The sequence below is a fragment of the Austrofundulus limnaeus genome, unplaced genomic scaffold, assembly GCF_001266775.1.
Source record: "Austrofundulus limnaeus strain Quisiro unplaced genomic scaffold, Austrofundulus_limnaeus-1.0 Scaffold13, whole genome shotgun sequence".
NCBI lineage: Eukaryota > Metazoa > Chordata > Actinopteri > Cyprinodontiformes > Rivulidae > Austrofundulus > Austrofundulus limnaeus.
The window spans coordinates 3,562,148-3,574,978 of NW_013952415.1; the positions used below are offsets into that span (position 1 = coordinate 3,562,148).

A 12,831-nucleotide genomic window follows, 5' to 3' on the forward strand; every position below is an offset into this window, starting at 1 on the left:
GGTTCCCAAACTTTTCAGCCATTGATCCACAAAATAACAGTAGCAGAGACCTGTGGTCCCATTTTTGGATGATAAACATTTGTATCAGGTCAACAAAGCATGGGCATAGTAACAATATTTTATACTACATTTATCCATTTTAAATACACTCACTCCTCTGTAACAACTAAGACAAAAATGTAATTAATTTAGAAAATCTTTTCAGGACCCCACCTTGATGTTTCGGGACCCCACTTTGGGTCCCGACCCCAAATTTGGGAAACACTGCCCTAAAGCACTAACAGGGGAACTAATTTCATGATTAGTGCTTTAGGGCTTTTGCTATTTTAAAATTCATTATTGGATTAGCGCTTGCTAAATTCATAGGCTAAATTTAGAAGTACTAACTGAGGTCTATAAATGTTATTGATCAACGGTGAACAGCTGACGGTGAAAGCTGTTGCACATTTTGTTTTGTGTGTCACTTATCCACCAGGTGACAATATACTGACAATATATGAACCCAAATACAACTGTGGAATGTCAATGACAAGTATTAAGAGAGCAACATGGCAATATGTGACTCATGTTTTTTGAAGATTGTTCTTGGGTTGACTGGGTTATTTTAGTGCTTTTAAATTAGCTTTTGCTAAAACTTGCAGTCCATTAGTGCTTTAGAATTAGGGGACCTGAATATTTGAATTAGTGTTTTAGGGCTAGTGGAACTAATTTTTAGATTAGTGCWGCCCATCACTGCCAGTAAGTGATCTAACAGGTGCAAGTCCAGAATCTTCAGGAAATATTTAATACTTACCATACATTTCCACTGGGGGGAGCTGTTTAATAACCGTCTTGGTGTTATTCTTTATCCTGAACAGAACAGAAATATGATGACAAGCCTCAAATCAGGGGTGAACAAATATCTGGCTCTTTAGATCCTCTGAAGTGGTTCTTATAGCTTTGGGAGAAAAAAAAGCATGAACCTGACTCTGAAAACAGAAAAAGGTACTTTTAGCATTTTTTTTCCTGTCCAGGTTTTTCCAGTACATGCATAGAATGAAACACAGGTCTGTACGTACACACACACACAAAACAGTACGTTTCTCAAGGAATTTGAGACAATAAACTTCTAGGAAGCAGGATAAAATTTGTTTTTATTTGTTATAAGCACCCACCCCCTTTTGTTGAACACAATTATTAGGCTATATCAAAATAAAACATTTATCCACTTGCTATTTCAAACTGTCCCCATTATCACTGGGACCTGATATTCACGATAATTACATCAAACAGTGCAGAACGTCACACACCAGATCACTATTCCGTTCATCAATGAAATCAGCGGTCACGTGACGCTGCCAGCCAATCAGCTGATCGCACCTGCAGCCACTCATTGCTCTTTAGGAGCAATTTGGAGCCAGCGCGCACTGACGTACGGGGCACAGAAGAGTGGGTGTGCACGGTGGTTTTCACACGCACACGTCTTTTTTTTCATTATATAGCCTATATAAATAAATTAAAAAAAAAAAAAAAAAGCAATCGGATCGTCTCAGTTCGATGCAACTGAGGAAGCCGCTGGTCATGGAGAAACGCACAGATCTGGCTTCGCTCTTCTGCCTGATCGGCCGCCACGGTCCCGCCGTGGCTGCCGTGGCCGTGATCGCGGTGGTGTCCGTGGTCGGGTTCATCATTTACCGGAGCGTGAAGGGGAAGCGGAGGAAGGCCGCAGCCGGGGAAGGCGAGGGCGGCCGCCGCGGAGCCGCGCCGCCRCTGGGCTCCGAGCCCCTGCGTGAGGGGGAGGAAACACGCGGCCGTGTGGAGTCAACAGGTACGGTTCACGCAGAATTCATCCAGCAGATAATGAGCTTTGTGCATAAATGAACATTGGGTATTATTGTAGAAACTCGTCTTTTAAAATATTAGTCCAAAGGGAAAATGCTGGCGTTGTAGTCTTGTTGAAAACAGAGAGGGGGGAGTGTCTGTGTAATGTCACACTGTCAAACTCAGGTCTATTTCAGTCCACTCAAGATTTAACAGTTGATACATCACTGTGTTGGGAACTGTACAAATGTAGCTCATTCACAGTTTTACTTGCATCTTAAATTAAAGTCCCTCCCCTTCCACAAAACTCCCCTAAAGTCTCCTCAGACCCGTTGTGCACCAGTAAACAATTAAATTTGTGTGTACTGTATCTGAGAATACCACGGAATTAAGTGAAGCTCTCTCCTCCCTGCATGGTCTAATCACTGGAATTTAGCTGAGATTAAGCAAGAAACCAGTAACTCATTGATTATTTGTTTATCTTSTGGTGTTGTTTTTAAAGGGTTCAGAGGTGAGTGTGATGTGCAAAGTGCAATTTTTGTTAAAATAACAAACCCACATTTTCATGACATGTGAAAATGTTTTCTCTCTCAGGCCTTTTTTTTTTTTTGGGTGGGGGGTGTCATGCTCAGCATGTGATGGGAATGATGCCCAGCTACTAAAGCTAGAAGCAAGTTAAAATGGCAAGTTTTAGCTACGTATGTAAATTTGACTGTTAAAACCATTTTTGTGTAATTGTGGCACACTAAATCAAAAGTTAGTCAGTGGTGGAGGTGCATCAAGTCAGTGCTTTCTTTAAATTTAATTGAAAACCATCCAGTGGTTCATGAGACTTGAACTGACAAACGTGCACTGGTACAAGCAAATATTTGATCACTTGTTTTATTCAGGTGGACAATCAAGCTGTTCTTTAAATGAAATGGCAAATATTTTACATAGAGTTTAAACTTCTCTGTTTGAGATGCATTATTGTTTACAGTGTCTTAATGTTGTTCTAATCTAAGATGTTTTGAATTGATTTATAAGATGTTTTTTTTCTTTTATATCCTGTCTTGTCTAGATCTGAGTGAAGATGACTTGTTGGATATGAAAGTTGCCAAAAGAAGTCCCTACAATCTCAGGAATCGCCGTGCTGCTGCTCCTGAGAAGGAACTGGAGCCAGAAAACAGACCTGGCACTTCTCATGTGTTGGGCTCTTCTGGTGCGGCTGAGAATTGTGCTAAAACTGCCTGGACAGTGGAGGATGTCTGCAAGCTGAATTTACCAGATGAGACTTCAGAAGACGCAGAGGAGGTTCGTGATAGCTGCTTGATGCCTGTCGTGACTTCTGCAAACCATGAAAATGAAGAGAAGGTGAGCCTGGTTTGTAWAGTTATAAAGGCAAACTTTTGGAGTTTTTCCCTTTCCAAGTGATTTAACTAGCATAACTTTAAACTTGTACATAACATGTATTTTTTTGGGGGGGGGTTCTTTTTGTCTAGGTGCCAAAAGCACAGGAAATTGAGGTGACCGAAATGCAGGTTTTGGATAAGAAACCCAAAGAAAAAAAGTTGGTTCTGAACAGCCCAGTTTGCCATGAAAATACTCCAGCAAATCATAACCAAGATGATGCACAACAAAACCAAACGGAAGAGCCAATCATCTGTATGGATAATGTAACCATTTCATGCAACGATGACCAGACCAAAGARGTTTCTCACCCAGACCATATCCAGTCTTCTGATGGCAGTGATTCCCTGTCTTTAGCGAAGGACATTGAAAGCATGCCACAAAACAAATCTGCACATGATCAACAGATGGCATTGGAGTGTGCGACTGGCTCCTCTCCATCTGAGCAAACAAAAGTACCATCTTCACTGCAGGGCAAGTGTGAGAATATGATATCAAGTGTTTATGACGGCCCTTCAGATGCTGACTGTATTTCACTTATTGAGGCGATTGAAAAGGACACTGATCTTAAAAATCTTGTCACAGTCAGTCCAGAAAAAACAGAGAATAACAAGCAAGAGCTGGAATCTGAACTCACGACTGATCCTCTCAGCAATCAAGAGGATGGTATTAAGGGTGTAATGCTGTCTTCCTCTGAAGAATGTGACCGTTCAAGTGGAATGCTCAACATTGCTCCCCCATGTCTGAGTCAGTTAGTTGAATCAGAAACCATGTGCCATGATCAAGATCGTTATGCTGCCAAAGCCAATTTACATGCTTTGGTGCCAGAGTTGGCTAAAGACGCTGGTGTTGATGGTCCTAAATTTGAACTTGRGAATCTTCAGAGTGAGAAAAATGAAACCAGCGTGGATGTGGTGGTTCCTGAACAAAGTCTAGACCATCTACTGTCCTCCTCCAGAGATCCTGAGAAAAGTGCAGAGCTGGTTTGTTCTGACATGCCWGTGTTTTCAAACGCAGAAAGTGAACAGGTGGTAATTGCAGATCTTTCAGAAGTTGCCACTGTTTCGGTCACAGACATGGCTTTTGATGAAAGTGAGCTGACGTGGTCTGTTTCTGGTGTTGGGGAGGAGAGTGGAATTTCAAGCATGACTGTCAGCCCAGATTTGCCTGACATCGAATGTGACTTAACCCTCAACAAAGTGGAGCTTTCTTTAACTCATTGGGATCCAAAATCTGAAGAGCGTGTTGAAGCTCAAAGCAATTCCATTGCTGATAAAGCTCCATTTGTCAGTAATGATCCTGCAGAAATGGTACTCGAGTCTCATCTTTCACAGCAAGCCCATGGTGAGAACACTGAAGCAAATTACGAGCTTTCTCCAACAAAACGGGACTCATTGGGTCATGAGATTGAGGACAATTTCAAACGAGATGCAGACCAGTTGAGAGCACAGGTTACCAGTGAGGTCTGCTTAGTGGAAGAACTTAGGAATGAGGTAGAAAACGAGCAGAAGGAAAGAGCAGAGAGAGAAGACAAAATGACTGAAATTAGTATCATGGAAGCAACTATGGACACAAATGAGTGGATCACAGATGGTAACCATGAAGTTCTTCCCTGGATGAACCTTTCCATTTCATCTCTTCCACATAACGCACAGACTGGCCCAGTTTCCCCAGAACACAACCTCAGCTCTGCTTATGAGCATGCTCCTTGTGAGACTGCAGATCCCCCTCTTTTGCCAGAAGTCAATCAGTCCAGCAGTGTTGAGAAAAGCAAAGGAAGCGACAAAAAGGTTGTGGCAGTCCAACCCATGCCTCAAAATGTCAATGTGACCTTCCGCATCCACTATCTTACCCACTCGCCGTACCAGAAGGTGGCCATCACAGGAAACCAACAGGAGCTGGGAAACTGGAAGGGTTTCATACCGCTTGAAAAAGCCAAGGACGGGCTTTGGTCTACTGTGGTCAACCTGCCTGCAGAAAGCCATGTGGAGTGGAAGTTTGTGGTGGTTGACCGTGGTGAGGTGTGTCGCTGGGAAGAGTGTGGCAATCGCCTCCTGGATACAGGCTATGCAGAAGATCTTCTGGTGCACAAATGGTGGGGGTTCTCGTAAGAAGACCTTTCGAAAGATGACTGAGCTTTTTGGATGGAGCTTTAGGACTTGGCCAGGTAACTCAAAGTTTATTGGCTCACTTCAGTTTCTCCAGTTGGAATAATTGAGATGACGAATTAAAGTGTAGTGTAAAGTGGGCTAAATATGGTTAAAAGGTTTCTGCATGTTGTAATTGTTTAGTTCAGGTGAAATTGTATAAATATTTTAGTGGTGAAATGAACAGGATCTCACGAACTTATCTTTTCAAGCAAACGATTTTATGACTTAAAATAAAATTTTATATTTCAGGGGGGAGAAAATTGAGTTTACTAAATAAGCAAAGCTGTTCAAGCCTGTTGGTGTTTCCTTTGATGTACAATAATTACACTCTTGACCATATTTAACCCAGTTTAATTCTAGAGTTACAAAACTAAGACCTCCAACGGGACATGTGTCCAATGAAACAACCTGACATGTTTTGAAAGACATTTCTGTTGCAGTTCTTCAGTGGGTGTATCAATACTTTAAAGACTGCAAAATCTTTGTGGCTGTATCTAAACTTATGCAAACTACACCTCCATATGGGGGATTTAATGCAAGTGTTTGGCTTCATTTCACTGCCCTTATGCTGCTTGAAACAATCTTAAGGAGAAATGCACAAGGTTCACTTTTACTACAGCAATAATTAAAGCAATAATTGTTCTGTGTTGTGACTGGTCTTGTTTCAGGTTACCTATTTACTATTAAACAGAGCTGTAACTAGTGCTATATTGGATTTAATGTATGCAAAACTGATTCTTAAATGTGCCTTTTTTAAAAATGTCAGTGTTAGTAATTTGTGTCACTTCAGTGAATTTTCATGTTCTATGGTCTTAAAACGTAATTGTTACTACTGAATGTATTTAAGTTGTTAAAATTAAATAAACTTTTCAATCTTACTGTTGGATTTTCTCCCCTTTTATTTTTAAAAACAAGGTATATCAATTTTTAGATTTCTTTCCCTTTCCACTTTTTTTATTAGGAATGTGTACAAGCTTGCTTGTGGTAATCTATTTGACTTTGAACAAAAATGACATTTGCAAACAACTTCTGAACACGCAGCTGGTCTGTGGACAAATGATGTCAGGCATGAAGCAAAGATGTTACTACCATGAAAGAATGTTTGCTGTCAATTTCTGTCACTGATTGACTACTGTTGCAACACACTAATGCAGATAAGTCTTTGGAGGTGATCTTTAAAAAAGGAAGAAAACAATCTAAAAGACAATTGTGGCCTTGTTTCTGAGTCCAGCTGGCTCAGAAGTGGCTCATGAAGGGAGAGCGTCATTAGCAGGACTTGTTTTTGTGCCAGCAGGTTCACCCTGCTCTATGCTGAAGGTGATTTTGCTAAGGCAATGCATTTTTCCTTTCCTAGTTTTTTTACAAATGCCATGAGTAGGAACCCATTTTAGTTTAAAAAATGCATTTGACAGGAATTTCATCTGGCTGTTATGGCTCTTTGGCAATGAAATTGAGTAAATGCTCAGTTGCTGAAAGATTAGAGCAAATGTTTTCTAAAGACTTTAAATTGCCTTATGTTGACTAAAATGTGATTTTTGTATGGTTCCACCTTTTTAATTTCATTCCCAATGCTGTACCAGTTTGGTGCACATTTTGAGGCCTTAGGAAAACATTTGGTCCCATTTCAAATCAGTCAAGTGAACAATGCTGAACTGGAAGTCTTGCTGCATTCTGTTTCTCAATATTAGGTTTAAGAAACGTTTGCAGTTTAGCTCAGGGTGGAGAGCYAAAAATGACACAAAATGGGTTACGTGAGGATGATTGCGGTTTACTCTGCATTTTGCAGTTGCTTCAATTTGCGTCAAAGATGGGTTTTCTGATGAAACTGATCACATTTGAAGTGAGCATTGTAAAAGGAAGAAAAAAGCTACAAGTTTACTTAAAAAATTGACCAGAACATGAAGATTTTGTATTAGTTTTATGAAATAAAAATGCAGTCTATGCTCACTGGTGCTAATGTAGCACGTTTTGAGTGCACACTTTCWAAAGCAGAGGGTAATCTTTTATTTAGACCCAGGGATTACAGCTGACACAAATTGTACTCCCTTTCTCTCTGCTCATCTTACTTTGTACATTCCTTTTTGTTGCACACCGACCATTTTCCAAACGTTTAAACTCTTAAGCCTCCAATCCATTGCTTGATCTCTGATAAGGCAAAAGTCTTACCACAGACTCATCAGTATAATCTGGAAATCAATCCCCCAYGAGTCACTTAAGGTCCATGTTTAGGCTGAGCAACAAAGCCTTCAAATCAACAGGAGTGATTAATCAACTGTTCTTTTTTGTGGGATGCTGTTATTGTATATGATCATATCCTGATGGTAAAACAGTYGAGCCAGTTAACAGATCCATTCTTATCCTTGTTTTACATTTTCAAATGTTTGGCTTTTTGTCAAGGTTATATAAGAAGTAAGCTGAATTTTCACAAAATTTGAAAAGTGCAAGATAAGCCAAGGAGAAACCTCTGAATCGCTTGTAAAAGCTAATGTAGTTGTGAGCAAAACATGTTATGTCATTTTTAATCTGGCAAAAAATGTTGTTTGAACTGTTTAGTTTTTGGTTTAATGTAATCTCATTGCAACAGTTGCTCACAGTCAAATGGACATGTTGGATTTTACATGAGCTCTGGATGAAAATTTGTCTGTTTACTAGAMCAACTGATCAGACATATACATCCAATTATAATGTGATCACATTTCAAAGTATTGCAAATAATTTTTTTAATTAACCACTGATTGCACAGATTCTTAAAGATGGTTTCTGGTATTGGCCATTGGAAATCCCCAATTGGTCAACCTCTAAAACAATTCTCATAAAAATGCAAATGTTTTGGACTTTTTCCTAATAAATCTTAATAAAATTATGTGCTTGTGTCAAAGTTGTCTGCCTTTTTACCAAACACAAAAAATGCAATATATTAAGTAATTGTGTTTTTAATTGAAAACGAGGACTGTGCACTAATATTTGTGTAAGCTCTGCATATTTTTTTAAGAAAGCTATCTTCTGTAGAGTAATTTATGTCCTCAGGCAGTTATAATGATGTTGCCCGTCAAGCTACAACACATCCTTACTCCAAGTTGGACTGCCATGTGTGAAATTCTCTTCCTCCTGAAGATGAGACTGCTGTCTCTTCTTACAGTCCAGGCTCCTGCTTTCCAYCTGACCTTTGGCCTAAAACAGATAGTGATCCTATCAGGCAGCCAGGCTCTGTGGCTGACTGTTTGTTTGGACTTTAATTTGTCTTTGCTGGTTTCAAACCAGCAGTGTGTTCCCTCTTGACATTTCATTTCCTTCCTCTCACTTTTAGTGTCTGTATTTTAAAACTGTTCTTTTTAATAATGAATACTGCAAATTAAGGCCGTTAATGACCTTCCTAACGTTTGTTCCTGTTTTTATTTTTCCTGCTGCAGAAAATTTTAAAACCTGAGATATTTTGTCKTTTATTAATACTGTATTTTAAGTTACTCAACAAAGAGGTTATGTCAAAAATGCCTCGTCATATTTCGGATATGCCACGCACTCACACACACACAAAGGCTATTTATACAACATGCAAGCCCTCATTCCTATTCCATGCAGTGTGATCAGGCCATGACCTTCACTGGAGACCACCAAGAAGGCTGACAGGGCTGCATGGCCATAAAAGGAGCAATGAGGCGGGGCTAAAATGGAGCGGAGGGGACCTATATCATTCCAGTGAGATCATTGAGATCATAATTAAATATCTATTTTGGAATCAAACAAGTCATGAGCCCACAAATCAATGTGGATATTCTATTTCTTTAGCTGTAAAGTAAGAGCTCACTGTGTTTTCTGATTGCACAAAGCCATAAAGTATGATCTATGCCGCCTCTCACGAAGCAAACTGAAAGCTCTTCTGGATCTGAGCTACATCGGGCCGGCCTGCACCAATGATGTCATTGCTTCTGTCTCAGAGGACACTGCAGATGTGGGCTGAATGAAAGTTCAGAGCAGAGCCTGGATGCAAAATACTGGTGGGTGTTTGAGAGAGCGAACAACTGTTGTGTCACTTGATGAACTTAAAGCCTTTTTGTCAGCAAGATGTTAAGACATCATAAACACAAAAACTACAATTTAAAAAACATGAAATCATTCACAATTACAATCAAAATCACTGTATATATACAAAAAACATTTATTTTAATGATTGCTTGCCTTTATGTACTTCATTTTTTGATGACTAGAGTACCAGAATGAAAAATACTGCAAGATACGAAAGTTGGTCTTACTGACAAAACAACACAAATACCGATGTGAATCATCATAGCTGCACTTTTTCAAAAAGGATATTTTCGTGTATTTTTTTTGTAAAACATCTTTATGTTTTGTTTTCCCTTTCTTTTAAAGGAGACATATCCAGCAAAAATCACTTTTTAAGCTGGTGAATGCATTTTTGTTGTGCACTTGGAGTCTCTTGTAGTGCAGAAAATTTCAATTTAGTCTCTCCCAGTGCTGCAAAAATATCATTATATTCTGTTTGGGTCATATTTGTCAACCTGTTAAATTTTCTCTAGTTTGTATGATGCTTTCTGAATACGTTGAATATGTAATATTACGTAAAATTATTTGCAACGGAACTTCTAAATAAGGTCTGGATTTACCAACTGTAMAGTTTGGTGGTCTTCATTCTCCTCTGGGTCAGACTCTGGCTCCAACATGTAAGGCTGGATGGACAAGTCGTCTCTGGTTGACATCTTTTAATTAATTTGTAAAAAAAAAAAAAAGCACATTTCTGTGCAGCTGGATAATTGCAGCTCCTTCTGTCAAAGTAGATTGAACTGGTCTGGAAGCTGGAAAGGGGTAGGGTGTGAAACACCTCATTTGGATTTAAAGAGGCAGCCTCGAAACGAGTTGATCTGAGACACACCTCAGAAAATGGGTGAAAGGGGGGCTTGTGGAGTTACAATAAGGAGGAATTCAGACCAGAGCATTGCAGTTTCACTTTAGACCCCCAACTGATTGATTTAAATATAAAAGGGAAGGATTTAAAAGCAGGATATGTCTACTTTAAGGGTTACACCCTGACAGAGAAACCTTACAAGACTGCGATTTCTACCCTGAGCTCAATAAAGCCTCTGCATGTCTCCTAACACTGCGAGCTCCGTGACTCCTCCGGCTCCTCAGATATGGTGCGGTACTGCTGGGGTTTATTTTCAGCCAGGCCTRAGTCTGTCTGGGTGAAAAGGAGGGACCGAGGCTTCATGGGCCGCTTGAGCAGGAACCGCTGAGAGGTTACCAGGTTGCCATAACCCTGGGAGTGGGAGAAGGCGTAACCTGACCGACGGGTGCTGATGCGCCGGGCAGGTGGGCGGCGAGGCGCGGGCGATGGCAGCACTTCCTCTCGCACCAGATTTCTCACCTTCAGGGAACAAAAAAATAAAGAAAAAAAGAGAGAGAGAGAGAGACAGGGCTTGAGGTAATAATGCACAATTTAGCTGTTTAAACAGGATTCACTTCTTATTTAAAACATCAGCGATTTAAGCTCAGGTATTCCCTCACCTTGTCATTGATAGTTGGACGAATCTGTAAGAGAACAAAACGGAGAGCCACCACTGGCAAAATGCAAAGAAGAGAGATCAGGAAGATTGTCAGCCACACATTTGGCTGATTTAAAGAGTTCCTTGCTGTGCCTAAAATAACAGAAAAAAAAACAAAATTTCAGATCAAAACCCATGATATTACAAAGGAAATGCTTTAAGAATTTAAAAATGCATTCAAAAATTAATTCCAATGCAAAGTTAAAAACGAAAACATGTCCAATGAAACTAATGTTCCTTCAGTGTTGTATAAAGTACCTCAAAGKGATACTTGAGTAAAAGTACAAGTATCTTATCATAAAAATACTTTGGTAAAAGTTAAAGTCTTCTCTAAAAATATTACTTGAGTAAAAGTCTTAAAGTATCTGATATTTTTTGTACTTAAGTATGAAAAGTAAATTTCTGACACAAAATCTACTTAAGTATTAAAAGTAAAAGTACTGASTAAAAGTGAGCAGTTAGATTTTCCAAAATGACATTTATTGGGAGGTGACTTCTCCAAAGAATATATTTTCTAACAGTGTGCAGCTGTGATGGGTTGTGTACAAGCTAATAGTGTGTCAGAATGGTACATATTTATACATTTCTCATCCAACCACAATTAAATTCACTCTATCCAGGAGACACAATTTATCAGGATAGTATTTTTTAAAAGTAGTAACAACTCAGAATAAAATAGGAGTAACGACTTTCTACTTCTTTTTAAAAAATGTGGTGAGAAGAAAGTACAGATAATTGTGTAAAAAATGTAATGAGTAAAAGTAAAAAGTACGCTGAAAAATAATTATTCAATTAAAGTACAGATACCCAAAATTGCTATTTAATTACAGTAAGAAAGTATTTGTACTTAGTTACTTTACAACTCTGTGTTCCTTGAATACAGATCACMAAGAGGGCAACTCAACTATTTTGGAGATTCAGAAAAAAACAAAAAAAACAAATTGAAGTTCTTGAAATTCTTTCCAAGAGAGGRTTTTGACAGTTACCTATAGGTCAAATTTAGTAGGACTTTGATTAATTATTATGCACCAAAAAAGCATTGAATCTTCTCACCAGTGAAAGGGAAAACGGAGGTAAAGATGAGGAACATGCCGCTGCTGTACATGGTGAATGTGACAGCAAAGTACATAGCCAGGCTGCCCCACACAAACAGCTGGTTCACTGTTGTCCAGTAATGTGTGTCCAGACACAGCTGAAACATTTAAYGTGTTGTTAATGAGTATTTGTACTCCTTTGGCATCTCTATGCTGAAACAACAAATGTGATGTTTTTACCTGCGCGCTCACCGCTACAAGCAGACAGGTCTGTGCCAGTAAAGCAAACGACTGATAGTCTACAATATCTCTGCCGTCATCCCTAACTGTGTCATGCATGGCTGCCCACGGGATAAAGAAAAGGATTAGGGAGCTGTAGCAGCTGTGCATCATGCAGCGCACAAAGGCTTTTTTACTAAAGTACATGTTCTGCTGGCCGGGAGAGTAGAGCTGAGGGTACTGGAAGCTCCAGCGGTCGTTTACATCCTGCAGAATAGGGCAAAACTATTAGAAAACTGAGACAATATTTACCCGAAAATTAGGTTCTGTCAATTTTAAGGATTTTTTTTTCCTGATAATACCTGTTCAAAGAGGCACAAGCTGAGGATGGGAAGAGCTGTGTACATCAAGTTGTACAACGTGATGAACCACTCGTCATACACAATATTTACCCGAAAATTAGGTTCTGTCAATTTTAAGGATTTTTTTTCCTGTTAATACCTGTTCAAAGAGGCACAAGCTGAGGATGGGAAGAGCTGTGTACATCAAGTTGTACAACGTGATGAACCACTCGTCATACACTGTCTGACGAAAACAGGAAAACTCAATCAATTAATCAATCAATCAACCAATCAATCAATCAATCAATCAATCAATCAATCAATCAATCAATCAATCAAT

The 12,831-nt window shown here is 39.3% G+C and overlaps 2 protein-coding genes across 2 annotated transcripts in view; one reads left to right on the forward strand and one right to left on the reverse strand.

Annotated features, from left to right (window-relative positions):
- The first annotated feature begins 1,409 nt into the window (after window positions 1-1,409).
- Window positions 1,410-6,218, forward strand: stbd1 (starch binding domain 1). The gene is made up of 3 exons (XM_014002500.1): window positions 1,410-1,807; window positions 2,861-3,153; window positions 3,282-6,218. Exons 1-3 carry the CDS (start codon window positions 1,537-1,539, stop codon window positions 5,298-5,300), a joined length of 2,583 nt encoding a protein of 860 aa, XP_013857954.1. The 5' UTR covers window positions 1,410-1,536; the 3' UTR covers window positions 5,301-6,218.
- Window positions 6,219-10,296: 4,078 nt separating this feature from the next.
- LOC106513508 (phospholipid-transporting ATPase ID) overlaps window positions 10,297-12,831 on the reverse strand; it is a 12,399-nt gene continuing 9,864 nt past the window's right edge. Inside the window, exons 22-26 of the mRNA XM_014002376.1 lie at window positions 12,652-12,735; window positions 12,172-12,417; window positions 11,951-12,089; window positions 10,860-10,990; window positions 10,297-10,719 (exon numbers count right to left, since the gene is read on the reverse strand). Of these exons, the coding sequence (XP_013857830.1) occupies window positions 10,447-10,719; window positions 10,860-10,990; window positions 11,951-12,089; window positions 12,172-12,417; window positions 12,652-12,735 (873 nt within the window). The 3' untranslated portion in view covers window positions 10,297-10,446. The remainder of the gene's footprint in view (window positions 10,720-10,859; window positions 10,991-11,950; window positions 12,090-12,171; window positions 12,418-12,651; window positions 12,736-12,831) is intronic.